Here is a 19,481-nt window from a genome sequence, read left to right as displayed (position 1 = left end):
GTGTCCTGGGCTGCGTCCGGAACGTGACTGCAGCAATGTCGGCGGCAAATCGAGCGGGCATAGCATGTCTTAAATAAAATAAATGGCACATTATCAATATAAACAAGAGGAGGACGTCGCGTACGCGAGCTGAAAGCGTAAAGTTGTTAAGTTACTTAAGCCAACAAATGAAGCAGCCCAAGTCGAAGTCGAAGATGAGACCAGGGTGCAGGGAGTGTAGAGAGTGTAGAGCGCAGCGAAAGACTAGCTAAACACAGTCACGAGCCTGACAAATTGCTGTCTGACTGCAGACATCCAGACAGCAGGACTTGCATCTCTAAATTCCACTCAAACTTCTCTCTCTCTGTGTATGTGTGTGTGTGTTGTCCTAACCAACAAACAAACGTGGCTCCTCTGTGGCGCCATTTCTTTTCATATCGTATTGCTGAACGTGAACTATCATGGGTGCAAGAAACTTGCCAAGCAAATAAAAACTAATGCTCCACAGCGATGAATATGAATGTTCCGACTTAAGCTCAACTCAACTCAACTGAACGAGCAGAAAAAAAAAAAAACAGGAATGGAGTAACTGTAAGTAAGAGAAATGCGACAACTTCTCGTATTTCTCAGCGAAAATGTAAAGTTTTAATTTGCTGCCACCGATTGACAAAGAGACAAAGTGTCAAAAGTTCATATAAAAATAACTTGATAACTTTTTTTGCAGGCTTTCTTTCACTTGTCAATTGCGAAAAATGCATTTACTTTATGCTACGTGTAATTTATTCATATGATTGTCAATCAAAATCGACTTGTGATTTATGCCAGTCGACAAAAGAGAGCCTGTCAAATTTCACAAAGCAAAAAAACTTCCCTATGGATTAAATGCAATTAGATTAGCTCGAAATTCCTATGAATCGCAGGAATCTGCTGTGGATGATGTAATAAGTAAATGGATTTATGAAAATCAGATTAACAAAAATCGATTCAGGTTGCCTGCAATTTTAAGATTGTTTTTTTTTCCTGCCTCGTTTTTATTTCGAACCGCAAACAGCTTTCATTGTCTAACAATACTTCCTGCAGCCTCTACTCTGCTCTGCCTACTGTCTTTCGTCTTGCGACTGTCTAGAACGATGGCCAAGCGTCAAAATGGGTAACTTTGTGGTGGAAAAGATGGGAAAAGCGCTGTGCAGAGTGCAGTGCTCAACTGAAATCGGGATCAATAAAAACGTCATTCAATTTATTTTCAATTTTGCGGAGCGTCACGGAAAATGGTAGCGAGAAAGGAAAGGGAAAATATAGAATGGCGCCTGAATCGTGGAGGGAAAGGAAATCGAAGCGTGTGGAGTCTTCCTTACAAATAATAGCAGTATAGAAAACCCAATAAATTTAAAGAGGAAAAGTATAAGAATTGTCTGAGTCTATGTCTGTGTGTGTGTGTGTGTGTGAGCAGTGACAAAGTGCCAACGAGAAAAGAATTTTTCTGTGTGTGTGTGTGAAATTGGAGTTTAGGTATATCAAATAACTTTGACTTTACACATTATTAAACCGCACTGTCGACAACTGCAGCAGCAGCAGCGAAGAAGAAAGAGAGAAATAAATCGAGACAAACAAACAAAGCAGTTGCTGCACATTTGTAAGGACATAAGGCTCAAGAATTCGCATTCGCATTCGCAGGACGAGCTCCAGCTATTCCTGTTGCATTCAATGTCTCGGGCCCTGTCGCCAACGGCGTGTCGACTTTTTCTACTTGACAAACTCAACAAACAATTGTCAGCCTTGTCGTCCTTATTGCAGCAACAGCACAGTTCCTTCGAGGACTTGCATTCATGGTCCTGGCTCTTGAATTTTTGAGCAGAAATTGATTAAAGCGGCCAAATTGTTTGCAATGAAACTTTAAGTTCACGCCACGCCATGCCACGAGTCTTCCTCTCTTCCTTTCTCCCTCTTTAGTCTTGCTGTTGCTTTTCTTACATCGTTTTCCTCGCTTTCTTATGCTTTCGTTATATCAGCAGCGACTGCAGCATTTTCTTTTGCCGCTGGCGTTGCGGCAAAGTCAATGAGTGGCAATATGCCACCAATAATTCAGGTCACGCGACTTGTCGTCGACAACGACGTCTTGGCCTCTGGCACAGTGGGTCACAATTGCATTTTCGCTGATCGATAATGCAAATGGGGAAGCGTTATGAATTTCATTTTCAATTTAAGTTGTTTTTGAATTATCTTTACATAGTTTGAGTAAATCTTTCCATTACCGGATAAATTTAGTGTTTGCTTATGCTCTTTATTGTTCCACTGTGCCGCTCTCTGGCTCCACATCAGCTCCGCTCTTTCCTGCCACACACTGCGGGTATATTGTGGAATTTTCTATTGCCTTTTTCTGGAGGAGAGTAAAGCACGCTTTCGGCCTGCTGCCTGCCTTCTTTAGCTCCTCCACAATCAACATCGACAACGACAACGACATCAACATCACAAATACACACACACATACACACTCACACACACGTTGTGTGCTCGCCATTGTGTGCTGACATCGTTAGGCTATTCCACAACGTCTCCTACGGCTCCTTCTTTTCATTTTGTCCCAATGCTGATGCAATTTTAATGAAGCTGCGGCATGCGGCAGTTGCACGCGCTATTGGCGCAACTTGCGCTTTTTATGCTTCATTTTTGCTGTTGACATACTAAAAGAGGCCTCTTCTCCCATTCTATTGTGAAATGGGCCATACATAAGAGAAAAGCACGAGGTCGTAGTCTAAATAATCCAGCGCAGCTAAATTTGTAAATACCTCCGATACGAAGGATAAACTCCAAATTTTGATTGGTCAAAGTCTGAAGCTCGAACTCTGTCTGTCAATAGGGAGTTAAGTTTTAGCCTAATAAACGAATGCATGAATACAGACAAAAGGAGGAGGAGGAGGAGAAAAAGGAGGCAGTCCAGGACATTCGACAGACTGTGTCTGTCTGTGCTGGTGCCTGACCAGAGAGTCATGTCTGACCAGTCTGCAACTGAGCGGTCAGGGTTTGCCTTTGAATAAATGCCATAATTTATGGTCAAAAGTTTGCTTCTGCACACATTTTGTGGGGATCACTTGAAGCGTAGCTATTTAGTGAGCTTTCTCTTCTCCAACTACGAGTATTTATTGATGCAACTCCTGCTGTTACTCCTCCTCCTTCTCCTCCTCCACCTCCTTCTGCTGCTTATGATAACATGATGATGATGATGATGATGATGCCCAGATCCTTCAGTTGCCTCAAATGCCAATGCCCAGTGCAGTTCATTTGAAAACTTTGCTCGGTTACATTTCGGTGTCCATTAGTGTAATTTAGAACTCCACTTAACTTGCCTCAGACTGCAAAATATTGACTACAAATAAGAATAACTGAAAAGCATAGACAGAGCTTTTCAATTTACTTAAGAGTTGAGAGAATTCAATTACACAGCGACACATTACATCGACAGGTGTCGTTGTCTAGGGATGCAAATTAACATATTCATAGCCAAGAATTTTAAGTCGAACTTCCTTTATCCGCTTTTTATCACTCCAGCAAAATTAAACACAAATGTAGCCAAGAGTATTTAGTTCTCGGCGTTTTAAAGCAAACTCTACTTTCATGTTATTGTTTGCTTTCGTCTTCATTCTAATGAAAAACGAGCAATCGCACCACACAAAAATGCTAATCAACAACGAGATCGATAAATGTTTGAATAAGTGTTTGAATTTTGTTTGCGAGGCGACAATGCACACAATGGATTCGAAGCTCGAGGCCAGACCAGGCCAGGGAAGTTGTGGCTTTTGCCAATCCAATTTGCATATTATGAGAAAAGTAGCCCAACAATATATACAACTAAAAGTGTCGATGTGTGCGTGCTGTGTGTAATTGGCAGGAAACCTGAGCTTGTGGATTTCTTGTTCGTCTTGATAACGATGAGTCGAATTTTTATACCCGACATCTATATGACAAAAATTATTGCAGCTATTGGTATTCTATGTGTATATTTTTAATGTAGTAGTATAACGACAAACGTAGTCTAACTTTTGGTATAATTTTGGTAACCTTTCAGTGTATTAATTTTAACGAAGCCAGAGTTTGTGATTTGATTTGATTTAGTGTTCGTCTTGATGAGTCGAATTTTTATATCCGATATCTACTTATATGACAAAAAACGGTTGCAGCTGCAGGTATTCTATAGTATTTTTTAAATCTTGTAGTATATCGTATATTTTGGTATATTTAAAGTATTTTTTATATATTCAGTTAGTAAAAAACGGTTGCAGCTGTTGGTATTCTACAGTTTTTTTTTAATTTTTAGTACATCAATATCTTTTATTATATTTTAGTATTATTGGTATCTGAATTCGGTATATTTTAGCGATAAAATCGTACTCCTGGTATTTCATTTACATTTGGGAACGTTTAAGTTTCGGATAGGTTTCGTAATCTTTAAGAATCTTTAGATAACTCTTATTCTTACATCAGTTAATCCGTATCCTCCCCCTACACATGTATTCACCATATATCAATAGCATTTTAAGCACACTCATCAGACCAATGACAAACAATTTTTACACGTGCCTGTGGAGCAGAAATCCAGTTGATAGCCCCTAGATACGAGAGTTTGTATTCGCACACACACACACACACACACACAAGGTTTCTCTTTCTTTTTCTTTTTGGGTAAAGGACGTGCAATCAACGGATTACTTCCGCTATGCTTACTCAGATGGCCAGCCACGAAATAGCAACAATAATTTTAGCTAGGCAAACAGAAAAAAAAGGACAAAGCAGATTTTACTTGTTGGGTGCGGGGGCGGGAGGGAGTGTTTATATGTTTATGTTGTGTGTGTGTGTGTGTGTGTGTTGGAGGGGAACGATATGAAATCAATATGCTTGTTAACTAAGCCAAAAGCAGACCATCATAAGTTTGTCATGGCAAAGCAACAAACAACTGCAAATATATTTATGTGTTGTACTCTCATAGAAACAATAGGTATATAAATAAAATTGTGTACATCGGTTGTTGAAAATTGAAAATGCGCGAAGCGAACGAGCGACTGTTCAATTGATATCCATCAGTAAAGTGGCACGACAAAATGGCGAGTCTACACAGTGTTGATATAGATATACTATATACAGACTTATATCAATATATATATGTATATTTGTATGTACTATATAGAAAAAGTAGAAAATCAATTCAATCACGCTTATCGGAGGCAACGAGCTGAGTGGACTACACAGCCGGGGTGGAGGGGAATGGGTGAAAATTGGGGGGTGTTACAAAAGCGAGAAACGTCAGCAACAGCAGCCGGGTAGAAAAAAAATTACGATTCAGTATGTTTACTGTCGCAGCAAAGTAGGGAGAAGTGAAGAAGCATTCTTCAGAGAGACAGAGAGAGAGCGAGAGGGGAGAGACGCCAGTGGGAAGTGACAACAACAATAAAAATTGAAATGGAACTCGAGTCAACGTTTTGATGATTTACGGCTGGCGCTTGGCAAGAGCGAGGAGCGAAAAGCGAAAAGATGTTTATCCTTTTTGAATTGTGCCATCAGTTTTTTGACAGTTTTACTGTTTATAACTATGCACAGTCCGCAACCACTAAACTATATAGTATATCTAGCCATATTCCTATTCATCAAACTGGCGCCACACAGTCGCTGAGTTGTCGCCAACAAAAAACACACAAAAATAAAACGCAAAGATGGCCGCTTATTTATATCCCGCACTGTTATTGTGTGGGTGCCAGAAACGCATTAACTTGGCATTGTTGTGACAGCGGCTTACTTAAATGTTGGCTTATTGATTTCGTTCTCTCTTCTTTCTTTTTTTGTATTTCGCTTTTGTTCTCTATTTTTTTTTTTGTGGTCTTTAAGTGCGTCATGAGCTGCACTTTTCAGTTGATTGTTCAAGTGTGTGTGTTCAAGTTTCGAAGCTGCCTGCTATAATACTCGCAGCAAACAGCAAAACGGCAGACAGCTAAGCTGCCTGCTAAGTAACTGCACAAACAGCAATGCAATGGAAGTTACTTGATATTTACCATAAATAAACAACAAAGTAGAATGATTCTGCAGCTTTCGAGATGTATTATTGAATATCTGAATACGAAGTGTTTCTTTCCATTTCAATACAAGATAGATCTGCTCACCATCGATAACCATTTTCACTCTCACATTTTAGCATATGCTAACTGGCTGTCAAGCTGGTTACACTTCACTGACTCATTCACATTGTGTCCCTATCTCCTCTCTGTGTATTATAGCCCAAGTCCTATACACGTAACGAACAGCGCTCTCTGTGCTATGTGACGTCAACTTTTCAATCACTTTCCAAGCGATTAAACAATCAGCGACATTATAATCTCTGCGCAAAGAGTCATGTATGCAGAGTTGCATCGCTGTAACTATGTATGTCTGTATGTGAGTCTCTAACTCATGTGGATAGCTCATTTGTTTTCTTTTTTCACGTTTTTTTCCTTGCCATTTTGCGCTGTCAAACACGATTTGCATTCGCTTGTGGCTGCTGGTGGGGATTGCGTCTTTAGCAAAAGAGATTTAAGATTAGCTACTCTATGATTTCTAGTTTGATCCGCTTGTAAACTTGGTTCGCCAATTAAAACATGCTGGTAAACAGGAAAATTATCAATTTGGCCAAGATTGTGTGTAAAATCCAATTTAATTTTGCATCTTGCGTAAAGTAATGTCGCTCGATAATTCATAATCGCTGCAAAACTGACTTCCGGCTTTCGATTTCAGCTTCAGTTTATTATCTAATAAACGCATATTTACAAATGCGGCCAAATGTTAAGTGTGAGTTTTAATTCAAGTGACTTATTATGCATTCATTTAAATGACATTTATTGTTGGGACGCCAGACACGAAGCTCACGTGCCCATCTACTGGCTGGTGGAAATGGGCTTAAAAAGCCATTACTGTCAACATTTATAATAGTTTCAAGAGCCTCGAAACAGTGGGAGAAGCAGAGAGGCAACTGTGTCCTTTTCTTACCTTTCCTTTTCTTCTCTCTCGTTTCGTTTCCTTTCCTTGACTTTCCCTTCGCTCTCTCTCTCTGGCATTGTGTCTATGTTTGTTTACCTTACACTCGAGTGGCATAAAAACAGTAACACATACTCACTCACACTCATATGTACAACTTACACGTTCGTAGATGCAAACACCTGCTTTCAGCCCCAGACAGCCTCAAGTGCCAGACCGAGCTCTCTTGCGGGTTGAGCTCCCTCATTGAAAACAATTTGGCCTATGCTGCGTATGAGTAATATATGAAGTGTGCGTTTGTTGACTGCCTGCACAGAAAGAGGAGGAGAAGAGACAGAGCAGAGCAGAGCTGGCATCATAAATGTCAACAGCTGCGCGTGCTTATGCCATTGTGTATGCTCGTATGCTGTGTCGCAGATGCCAACTGAGGCAATGAGAACACTTTGTTAAGTCATTTTACTTAAAATGCCTTACTCAAAGATTGAAGTCCCTGTGGATTATTTCTTTTTTATCGATTTCACAATACAATCGGTACTATGCTGTGTAGGTTTCTATACTACATATGATATTTTTTGAGTGTAGTAGTATATTAATATACTATACTGGTATATTCTTAGTATTTTCGTTATATTAGTATTTTATTATCTTCGGCATATTATTACAATACAATCCGTACTATACTATGTAGGTCTCAACTACATAGGTATATTTTGATTGTAGTAGTATATTAATATACCGCATATAGTATATTCTTTTGATATATTAGTATTTTATTAATAATTTATTATGTTCGGTATATTGTTACTAAATAATCTATATATACTATATTGTCTAGGTTTCTATACTACTTATGGTATATTTTTAATGTAGTAGTATATCGATGTATGCAGTATACCTTTTGTGTATTAATATTTTATTAATAATTACCTATTTTCGGTATATTATAACATTCCTTACCGAACAGAACTACATTTTTTTCAAATCTCTCATTATTGGCATACCTTCGCAGACTTATCTTAAATAGGCGACGATGTTTACGAATTAATTTCAGCATCACAAATTTGCAGCCATCCATTAACAATTCCATTCTATGGCAGCTTAATACCCATTGGTCTATCTCTCTCTCTTTCTCCGCGACGCCTGCTCCGTGGTTTTACTACTTTCGCAGTCACTTTGACAACTTGTGACAATCTGTCTCTCACTCATAATTATTATTATTATCATTATTTTCGGCTTAAATCCTTTCGTCGACTTCATAGCGCACAGCTTTGAGCTATAAGCTTAATGGCAAGCGTCAACAATTTGCCCAAGTTCGTTCGTTTCTCGCCCCTTTTCCTCACTTCCCCTCCCACTCTCCCATTAGACGTTGATAGCGGCGTTTGTTTCTTCTCATTCCTCAATCCTCCTCTTTTTAATCGCACTTTTTAATTACTTTCCTTTAATTTTGGCAACTTTTGCTGCTATTTATCTTGTCACATCTTTTTTTTTTTAATTATTTCTGCACTTTTATTTCAACATTTCACATTGCGAACACACACACAAAAAAAAAATGTAATAATAATTACATCGAAATGAGGCAAGTGTCAAGCGAAGGAGAGAGAAGTTGACATCTTTTAAACACATATGAAAAATACGTTTAAATAAATCTGGAATAGTTTAAATATTTGTGATATTTTCAGTACTCCTGCAAATTCTATTTTAATTGCATGAAATTGCCTGTTCATTCATTTAGAGGGGAGTCCTTAGGGACCTCAACTGGAATGTCCCTCAGCCTACAGTAAAAATAATTTAGGTCTTGCACAAAATGAAATTTAATTGTCACATTAAACGTCACGGAATTGAACGACAGGTCCCCAAAGATGCCAGCACACACACACCCACACATTCCCACTCACACCCACACATTCACACCCACATACACTCACACATAGTCTCAGAAATTGTAAGAGTAAATTCTCCTGTGCAGCTGTCGCCTGTTTTGGGGATATTGTGTGTGCCCCGAGGAGTTGCGACCATGCCAATGCTTCTCATGCGAGAAAATTTAACCTATTTACACAGTAATTTATTTGCTTATAAACATAAAACCACTTTCGCTGAACAATGGGAGCATATGTTAGATGGGGAAAATGAAAAGCAGAAAGGAAAGCAAAATCAAGAGCAAACGCAGAAGGAAAAGGGCAATGGGAAAGGCAGTTACTTAATTTAATAATTTTTACATTTATTGAGACAAAGCGGAGCAGAAAAGAAGCAGCAGCAGCAGTCAAGGGAGCAACAGATCGTGTATAGACGAGGCAAAAACAGAATAAGGACTTTGTCAGGCGTATCCTTTTGCTTCATTTGTGTCGGTTTTTAATTTTGCTCAACAGATGTAAGACTCTCTGTGTGCGTATGTGTGTGTGCATGGGTTGCAAACATACTTAAAACTCAAATATTTGCATACACTCGAGCATTGTTTGCATAAAAATACCAAAAAAAGAGAAAAATAAAAAGGCACAGACGGAGACGGAGACGGAGACAGAAGCACAAAATGAAAGGCAGTAAAAGGCAGCAGCAGACGAACGAAGTTTTGGGGGGAGGAGTAGCACACTCTGTATAAAGAGGGGGTATGGGAAGGCGAAGGCAAGGGGTCTTTGTGCAAAGGAACTGAAGCTGCAATCCCCCAGTTGTTGCCTTAGACCAAAGCAAATTTATTATCACACAAAAGGCAAAAGACGATGCAGACAAGCAAGCCTCTCTCTGCTCCGCTCTGCCTTTGCCACTCTCTTCTAACGTCGGCAATCTATAAAAAGTAGCAGCCCAAGCTTGGCAGCTTTGCTGCTTGCCTGTTTGCCCGCTTGCCTCTGTCTCTCGTATCGAAATAGTAGCAAGAGGGAGCACAAAATCAAACGAAATGAGGCAAACATATACACGATGTGGATGTGGTTCTAGATGTGGATGTGGATGTGGATGCGGATCCTGGCGCGCAAGCTTTGTGCAAATAAAGCATTTTAATTTTCCAAGACTGGGAGCAAAAAATTTTCGACTGAGGGTAGCTCTAGGGGACCGAACCGTACCCGAACTTGATTGTAACATTTGCCAGGGGGTAATGTATGCCAATGCCTCATGAGACCAGAGAGAGAGTCCTTGCCTCCTCACATCGCTCGCCTCCAATCACACGAAAGTGGAAAGTGCTCGGCAGGTGTGCCATAATTTGCATAGCTCTAGCAACAGCAGAGTTGCCCTCGCTTGCCTTGGTCATGCTCATGGGGAGAAGGCTCAATTCGGTTGGATGGGGCAGATAAACAAAGAAACTCATACAGAGTACATTGGTAGCAAAAGAACGTGCCACGGCAGCAAAATAGCAGCAAACAGCAGACAGAAAAGACGATAACAACCAAGCGAGCGAGCGAGCAAAGAACACGTTAAGTTTAGCGCAAAATTAAACAATCTTATTACCCGGATTAGTGACAAAAATATGTAACAGCCGAGACAACAGCTCCAGCTCGCGGAGGGTGTGAATACTGCAGGTGTTTCTATTGCCAGCATTATCAAGACGTTAAGTGTGACTGGAACAGGAATACAGGAACACGGCTATGGCAATTGTGAAAAGGGATTCAAATTAAAGTTTGAAGTTCTATTTAAACGAGGGATTGAAAGTGAGGCAATATTTGCTTAACATGTTAATTATACAACTTGAGTGATGAGTCTTGAGATTTTGCAATAAGTATCATTGATCACGCTTCCGATGTGTGGCCCTTAATTGAGTTTAATTCAAATATTTAAGCGCAAAATTTAACGCTCAATTTAAAATATAATGACACACACACTTACACAGACACAGATCGCAAGCAAAGAGGAGGCAACAATAATTACACAAATTACTTGGGAGAGAGAAAGCAAAAAACAAACATAAAACACCATGCGATGCGATAGTATCAGGCAAATGTGCTTCTCATAGCTTCCACTCGACATCTGCAGCTGTCGGAATTCGCGTGCTGCTGCTGGGCCAGAAAAGCTGAAACGCTGAACGCTAAAAGCGGAAAGTGGAAAGCGGAAAAGTGCATAAGCTGTGCGTTGACGTTGCGTATACGCCGCATGTTGCAGTGAACATAACTTGCGACTGATGAAAAAACATTGGCAAAAAAAAGTGTCAGCCAGCTAAAAAGAAGCCAGGAAAGTGGCCCATGGAGCACGGAGATGTCAGTGCCGCCTGCGGTTTTCATTTCCTTGCTGCCATGATACGAATGCACACTCGAATGGCCAACCTTTACTTCCCTTCCCCCTCCGCCTCACCCACGCACCCACACTTTCTTGCTCTTGCTTCGTGATTTAGTACAAAACATTTTTCTTGATTATTTTAGTTGTGCAGCGTTTCTTGCGTGTCTGCCTGGCAGCCTCAGGCTGCCATCTTTTTCCTGGCCAGTCTTGGGTTTCCATACTTATCTATGTGGCCCGGCATCTCTTGCGCTGCGTGAGAAGTCATAAAGCGATTTGTCATATTTATACAAGTTGATAAAATTATAAACAGCGAGCGTCGTCATAGCAGGACACCCGGTTACCAAGGCTCTCTGATACATCCTGAGTTCTGTCTGCGGTATTCCAAACTCAAGGCGTTAAGCAACTTAATGTCTGAGCTGCGTAAATAATTTCGGTATTCCTTGAAACTATTTGGAAGTCTTTTTTTTTGTAATTGGAACACCTAAATCTAAGGACTCTAAAAAATAGAGCTTTGATTTTCATCTGACAGCAACTGTTCCATCAATATACCAACATTTCGGTATATTTCAGTATTTTTTGTATATTAAACTGAAAACCACAAGTTTTGCTTTTATTGTTTATTCATAAGCAGAATACTTATCATATTAACATACTAACTATACATTTCGGTATATGTCAGTAATTTTGTCGGTATATTAATTTGGTATATTTACCAGATAATACCGCACAGTTTTGCTTTTGTTGTTTATTCATAAGAAGAGCAGTTGTTAATATACTAAATGTACATTTGGGTGTATTTCAGTATTTTTTAGGTATATTTTAATAATAATACCGCACAGTTTTGCTTTCATTGTTCATTCACGAGTAGAGCACTTGTAATATCAATATAGTAAATATAAATTTCGGTATATTTCAGTATTCTGTGGTATATTCAAATGATAATACCACACAGTTTTGCTTTTGATGAGAACGTTTAGCGGGTAGCCTTCCTACTTGTTTATTCATAAGAAGAGTCTACTTTACTTAATGGAACATGTTTAGTGTCCTTTCAAGTAACTAGGCGCATCAAATCTTTAAACAATTTTCAGTACCCAATAAAGACTTCGTTCCTACTACTGTAAGGGACATCGCAGTCGAGTTGCTTCTGATTCGAAGCAGAGCAGCAATCAAATTACATGGAAAATTACTGTCAGTCCGCTTAAAGCGTTTACGAGAAAGGCGACCCGGCGACATTTGTCGCCCATTCCACCTGCTTTTGGCGTTCATCTAGCGTGTCTGCCTGTCTCGCATAACAAATTTTATTTTAATATTTATTGTTTTTCACGGAAAGCTGAGAAAAGCACAGCGCAGAGTGAGCTCTTTCCCCCCTCAGGTTTACTCAGTTGGCCTAAGCAGCAAAGCTGCTAAAGAACCGCCTGCCGCCTGGTAAAGACAATGACAAAGACAGCGACAACGACAACGACAACGACAACGAGAAAGACAAAGTCGATGGCGATGGCGATGACGATGGCGATGATGAAGCGAAAGGACACGAAACAAGGCAACCGACGGCAGCCAAATTGAAAACGAAAGCAATGCCAAATAGAAAATGTTTTTCGCGCCCAGTGCTCGCTACACCCTCAGGGGGTATCCTTCCCCCCTCGCTGCCTCTTCCTCTGGCCTTCTTCCTTTTTCGTGTTTCGTTCTTCTACGCTTTTTTTCTGGGCACAAACGACATTGTCAGCATTGTCGGCATTATGTGCTGGGAAAATTTGAGTTAACCTGCGCCCTGTCTCGAGCATCCGGCTTGCGGCATGCGGCATGCGGCATGCGGCAGCCTGTTGTCTTATGCGGCGCATAATCATTGCCGTTTTTCGCACATTTGTTGCTTGGAGGAGTTTACTGGAGAAGTTCTTTCCTCCTCTCGCCAATGGAATGGGTGAGACAGCCACATGGAACTTATTACTTTCATTTGCCTGCCACGCCTCCCTCAAACGCTACATAAATTCATAACAAATTCATTGCGCGCAACGAAGCATCGAAACAATGCTGTGGCAAACAGGACAACAAAACAACAATACAAGTCCAACTATATCCAACTGTCTAGCCAATCCCTATTTACGCAATAATAATAATAATACTTCTAACATAATTATATTTATATATACGATGGCATAATAGCTTAGTGAAACCCCAAAATGTATTTAATTAATAGATAAGCATTATTGATAATTCTTTCCTTACGATACACTAAATACTGATGTAATTTAGTGACTAACTTAAATAAATATGCAAGAATTCGTTAAAAAGTTTTTCTTCGGTCGAACTGCTATTTTAAAGAGCACATCTCATATATATTTGAGACTCTTTATTAGTCTAAATTTGAAAAGGTAAAGTCGAAGTTACAAGATTTGAAAGCGCAGAACAAGTTTGACATTTAACAATCTCGTAGTCACTAATCATAAGAGTAAAGGACAATTTCATATAAGATGTGTTCTTGCTCTCTTAAAGTTGTTTACTGCTCTATATAAATATATCTAACATGTTATAACACGATATTTTAGGGACTTTTCTTTGACTTTAGCAATTTTGGTACCTATTAAGAAAATTGGAACAACAATGTCTTAAATATACTTACTTACTTAACTCTAACTGCTTATTACATTTCAGAAATTCTTCTACTCTAATAATATTTACTTATATGATAATAGAGAATTATCAATTTAAAGACTCTTATACTTTAACTTTCAGTTAATGGCATAAACCTATAATAATTATAATTATATTACATATACTGAACTCAAGACCTCTTGCCACTTAGCTAAGCGCAACTTAAGTAGTAAAATTTATTAGAATTACCCAAAAGCTGACAAAACCAACAAAATTCATGAAATTGCTGATCTCGCATCTTGCAAATGACCAACCCCAAAAAAAGGCGATTAAGTCTCCTCCTTCTGTGTTTGTTGTCATCCTTTTTGCTGCTTCCATTACACACCGAGTTCCTTTCGGTTACACGCCCCATAATTTCAAAGTCGAGGCCATTTCTAACGTCATCTGCTGTTGTTTATTATTATCTCAGACGCTAATTCAAAATTTGAAAATATTCTATTTACTATTTTGTGTGTGCAAGAAAGCAACAATCGCATGTTCTCAACTGGTTGATACCGAAGCTGAACTTACTAAAAAGAGTAATTATCTAATTTTAGCTCAAATTTCGAGTATATATTCACACTACAAAGAGTGTCAACAACAAAATAAAATTAATTATAATTAGCTTATTATAAACCAATTTAACAAGTAAAACAAAAAAAGTAAAATTGGTAATAATTAGATAAATTGCGTATAATCAATACGATTATTAAAGCAATTATTAAAATTATTAAACTTCTAGTGTTACAGATTCAGAGTGAATGTCTGCAATATTACACTTTTATAGTATAACCCTTTAACGCTTTTCTACCGGGTATAAACATGATTGTAAGCAATTTCATTTCCGACTTTGTCTCCTTGTCCGTTTTCTGCTCTCCACACAGCGTTGAAAAACTAATTACAAACACATAAAACTCAACGGGAGCTCAAACTCAAAATAATCCTCAACTAGCTGGGAACATTTCGGTGTAGTCCCATAAATGTTGAGGGAGGAGATACTTACATATAACGCAGGCAGTTTGGATGCCAGATGCAACATGTGACGACGGAGTTCCGTTATTACCATTACCATCGCCATTGCCATCGGGGCGGCGTCTGTGACACGCCCACCAAACTAAATTACTCCGAACGGAATTGGGCGCATAAAAACCAAATGCAGCTTTATCTAAACTGTGAACTGAGATTCCATACACCAACAGCAGGAGAATTCCAACCCTGTAACATTGCGATGAGTTGCTCATCAATTTGTTAGACGTTGAAGTTCAAGTCCTTTTTTTTCTTGGATTTTTCTTCTTATTTTGCTTGGGGGCACATTAAGACAATGCACGCCACAAAATTGCGTTTTAAAGTGTGCCCAAAACTTTGTTGTTGAGTTTTGATGCTCGACTGAGTGGACGTTTAACTTTTTCAGTCTGTTTTTTTGAGTTTAAGTTTAAGAAAAGGTATATGCTTGTGAAAGATTTAAAAAGATTCTTAAGTAAGCCTTTAATAATTATTCAAATTATATTATAAATTTTCCATATTAAGTTTACTCTGCAGAATGTTGTAAAACTCAATAGAAAAGTTATTTAAAGGATTGATTTAAATTGATTTAAATATTACTGATTTCAATTTTGTATTTCAATTGATTGCTTCTGTTTGTCATTTAACCCTGTACCACATACACAAATCCAAATCAAAAGAGAGACTGAGAAAGTGTGACCAGACTTTATTTCTTTAAAAAATACTTAATACATAATATTAAATAATCCTATTCTCGTTTATCGATACAGGGTATACTAATGTTCAGTTTATTTTCCAACATTTAAAGCCATTCGATTTTTATGACAGTTCTTAAAGTTTTCTCAAGTGAATTTTGCGAAAGTAAATGCGAGGCGTGGCAAAAGGGCGTATCAAATCTAATGATTGACACCTGGGTGGGGGGCAAAAGTTGGGCAACTTTAAATGGCGCTCGAAAATATGCAACGCGCGCGAGAAATGTCATTAACGTGGCCCACTAAGCTGAACTTGCTGCCATTATTGGTCTGTTTTGTTGCCCCCCGTTCCTAGCAACATTTATTAACGGTCCCAAAGATGTTTTGGGGCTGCTGCTGCTGCTGCGGTACTTTTATATATATATAGTATATATATATGAGTGGGCTATGCTCTGCGCTTGTGTGTGGCTGGGTTTGAGGGCGGGGAATGTGGCTGTGTCTGTGTCTGCTGTAGCCATGTTGTGGAAGTCGTTGTCGACAGCAGCGGCATGTGACCGCAGCAATTACCAATTTTCTTGTTACAATTTAAAGTGAGCGAACTCTGGCCTAGTTAAGCACGGAGCGGACAGACCGCTAGATGAGCGGTATAGCGGGTACTTGAGGCTTTAAGACCCAAATAAAGAATGAAGCCAAGTCGCGTTGGTGCTGATGACAGCAGCAAAGAAGTCAAGGGATAAAGGGATATAATTTATATAGATGCAGCGTAGGAGTTTAATGTGAAATTAAGTCAACATGCAAATAAACTCTAAATATTATTTCAAGGCATGCTAATTATGGGAATTCTTAAATATTGATGGTTTATATCCATATGTATATTTCAGATTATATATAATATCTAAAATAATATAGAAGTGTTTATTTTTTTATAACGTTTGGGAAACATATTCAATAGGTTTTAATCTCCTTTATTCCCTAAAATTTATATACACACTGTTTTATTTTCTCAAGACAATGATTTATTTTACTATTTTGGTTAAGAAATGTAATAGATTACTATTATAATTAGAAACTTGTTCTAAAACAATTTTAAAATAATGTTTAATATTTAGTTTAAGATTATGAATTTACTCAACTTTTGCTTTTGATTAACCGATTCTTCCTCTTTCTTTCTACTTACAGGTATGTTATGCATCCAGCAGTAAATATAAATATCGTAAGTCTATGACAATTTATTAAGCATACGCCACGTTGGTGGTGTGAGGTAGAGACACTCAGTTGAAAGCAGTTGAGATGAGTCTTAACAAGACACGAGTGCAAAGTGTGAACAACGAAACTAATGAAGGAGCAAGTAAAAGAAAAAGACTCCATCCAGTATGTAAGTCCTTTCAGGCACCGAACTGACTGCGACTATGAATGGGCTGGGTGTAAGCTGGCAGTGCAACACTTTGCAGCATTTCGAGTAGTCGTCAAAAGCTGTCAAGTTTGGTTTCTCTGCCTTCGCTTGCATCCTCGCTTCACTTTCATTTTTGCTTTGCTATTTTCACTAATTAATTATGCAATAAAAGCAAACAACAGCAACGACAACAACAACAACAGATACAGCGGAAATAGCTCAGACAAGTGTCAGGCTGTCGTTCTCTAAGGACGTCTCGTGTGTCAAGAGGAAGCGCGCAGGGTTTGTCTGTATGACATCACAAAAATGTGTGAATTTGTGTGTTTGTGTTTTTGTGTGCATCTTGTTAGGTCATGTTTACAAGCTTCAAATAGCGTAGTTATCATTTTCAATTATTATTACTACTTATATTATTGAAGTAATCAAAAGTAATCAAAAATGTCAAATCCAGTTATAATAAGCGATGAATAAGCTACTCGGTTTTTAGGATTTAAATATTTGAAGACCTGTGAGCAGTAAAAATGAATTTAACAACGTCTAAGCACGAAAATCTTCTTTACGAGGACTAACGAGTTTAAAACACACACAAAAAAGTTGTAAAAATGCTAATTAAGTTACAAAAAATGCGTCTACAAAATGATGAAAGCGATAGACAAAGGAAAGATTGTTGAAGTCTGTGGTGTAATGTGTGTGCTTCATAATAACACAAAAGCGAGACACAAACGTTTTTATTTTTTGTTTAACTTTGCTCATTGTTTTCAATCTTTATTCAGCTCACGATGTGATAGGTGGCAAAGGACATGTTTTATTGCAGTAAAATGTTTTAAATTTAACATGAAAGAAAGCTTAATTTGAGTGTGCTCGACTATGATATAATCGCTACTCATTTTTCATAAAATCAGTGCAGTATTTTTCTTTAAAATATACCGAATAATACTAAAATATACCAAAAATATATTTATGATTTCAATTTGTATTCATTCAAAATTGTGCAAAATATACCGGATATATATTCGGTATATTGATATACTATTACATTAAAAATATACCATAAAATATAAAATGTACCAGATTGAAATCAGATTTGGGCACGAAACGATATATTCAATTTGTTTAATATAGGTAGAGATATATAATACCGTATAAAAACAATTATTTTTAGCTTATAGGTTATAAATTGTGATCTTACATAGATAGACAGCAAAAAACGAACATTGTGTTGGCTAAATTAATGGGAGTGAGCATTGACAGACTGAAACGAATTGAAAGCAGGTGCATCAATTTCTCTAATTGCTTGGCAACCCTTAAGTATATTTGAATACTGTCAATTTCGATATTCAACATTTATTAATGTTTGAATGTTTGGAAAAGCGAGTCCTAGAGTCCTCTTTAAAGAGCAAGGGCGAGAGCGAGAGCGAGAGAGGTAAACAACCCTCCAGTGCAATAATTTAAAGCTCTTTTGCGGTTGGACCAAAAACCACAGACCATTGAAAACAACATACAGGGAAAATTGAGGCGACTGCCGTTCTTTTTTTATTGCGTTTTTCATGTGTCTCCTGTGGTTTACTACAAATTGATTCTATTATAGAGTACACACATTTAAACATATACATTTTTTCCACGACTCTTCCCCCCCAGATAAAAACCCCCAATATCATTCGTTTGCTGTCGCATCGTTTGCTTTTAGGTTTTGCTGCTGGCGATTTGAAAACTGAAAACTGATTGCAAACACACATTCACATATCCTTCCTCCCTCTTCCCCGCCATAGGCCTAAGTTGACTGCAATTTCCGTTGGTTATAGACAAGCAAGCAACCGAGAGAGGGAGAGAGAGAGAGAGAGAGAGAAAGTCGAACACACAAAACGAGAGAGAGAGAGAGAGCGAGAGAAAGAGTGAATTGTTGTTGTGCATAGAATTTGCAATTACAGTCACATTTGTTGCCGTTATGTGGCTCCAATCAATTGTTTAATTAATTTTATAATGAGTTAATTTCGCAAAGCGCAATCATTAAATTTTTGCTTGCACATTTCGAAAAATCCATTTATTTAATTGTTGTTGGCCGCCAATACTTGCCACTGATTTTATTCGCACTAAATTATAAGTCGGAACAGAACAGAATCGAACTGAACGCAACAAAATAAGCCAAACATCCTCCGCCTGTGAAATTCAATTATAAAATGCTTACATTGCATTTACATATTTGTGGTCTGTCTGTTTAGTTTATAAATATTTGGCACGCTCAGTTAAATGCTGCCTAATTTCATTTGTAAGGTCGCTGCAAATTTAGTTCTCCTCTGTATTCTCATTTCTCATTTCGTGTGTAAAAAGGTCTCTTTTTATTCTTTTTGGTTTTGTAGTTTCAAACAACCAACAACAAATACATATTTGACAACATGAAATACTTAACTGAATAAATTCGTGTCAAATTATAGATCTCTAAAGTCAAATTTCTTGGCTTCAAGCCAGAGATGGGCGAAAAGCCGACAATTTGTTTGCTTTATTTGCATCTCTGTTGTATGTTGTTTATAAATACATTTCGTGTCGACAATTTAAGATGATTTTCATGTGTAATTGGCAAACAAATGGAGACATACAGT

At 38.1% G+C, this 19,481-nt stretch overlaps 1 protein-coding gene across 21 annotated transcripts in view; it reads left to right on the top strand.

Annotated features, from left to right (window-relative positions):
- Positions 1 to 19,481, top strand: part of LOC132791599 (protein muscleblind) — a 135,344-nt gene that overhangs the window by 20,133 nt on the left and 95,730 nt on the right. For 2 of the 21 annotated variants that reach the window (XM_060800600.1, XM_060800599.1), the window contains exon 3: positions 16,671 to 16,704. The exons of the other annotated variants lie outside the window; for them this stretch is intronic. In XM_060800600.1, the coding sequence (XP_060656583.1) occupies positions 16,671 to 16,704 (34 nt within the window). The remainder of the gene's footprint in view (positions 1 to 16,670; positions 16,705 to 19,481) is intronic. 21 annotated transcript variants of the gene reach the window in all.

This window comes from Drosophila nasuta, chromosome 3 (genome assembly GCF_023558535.2).
Source record: "Drosophila nasuta strain 15112-1781.00 chromosome 3, ASM2355853v1, whole genome shotgun sequence".
Lineage (NCBI taxonomy): Eukaryota > Metazoa > Arthropoda > Insecta > Diptera > Drosophilidae > Drosophila > Drosophila nasuta.
The sequence above is the reverse complement of the archived record's forward strand: the minus strand, read 5'-3'. Positions and strand labels throughout refer to the sequence as shown.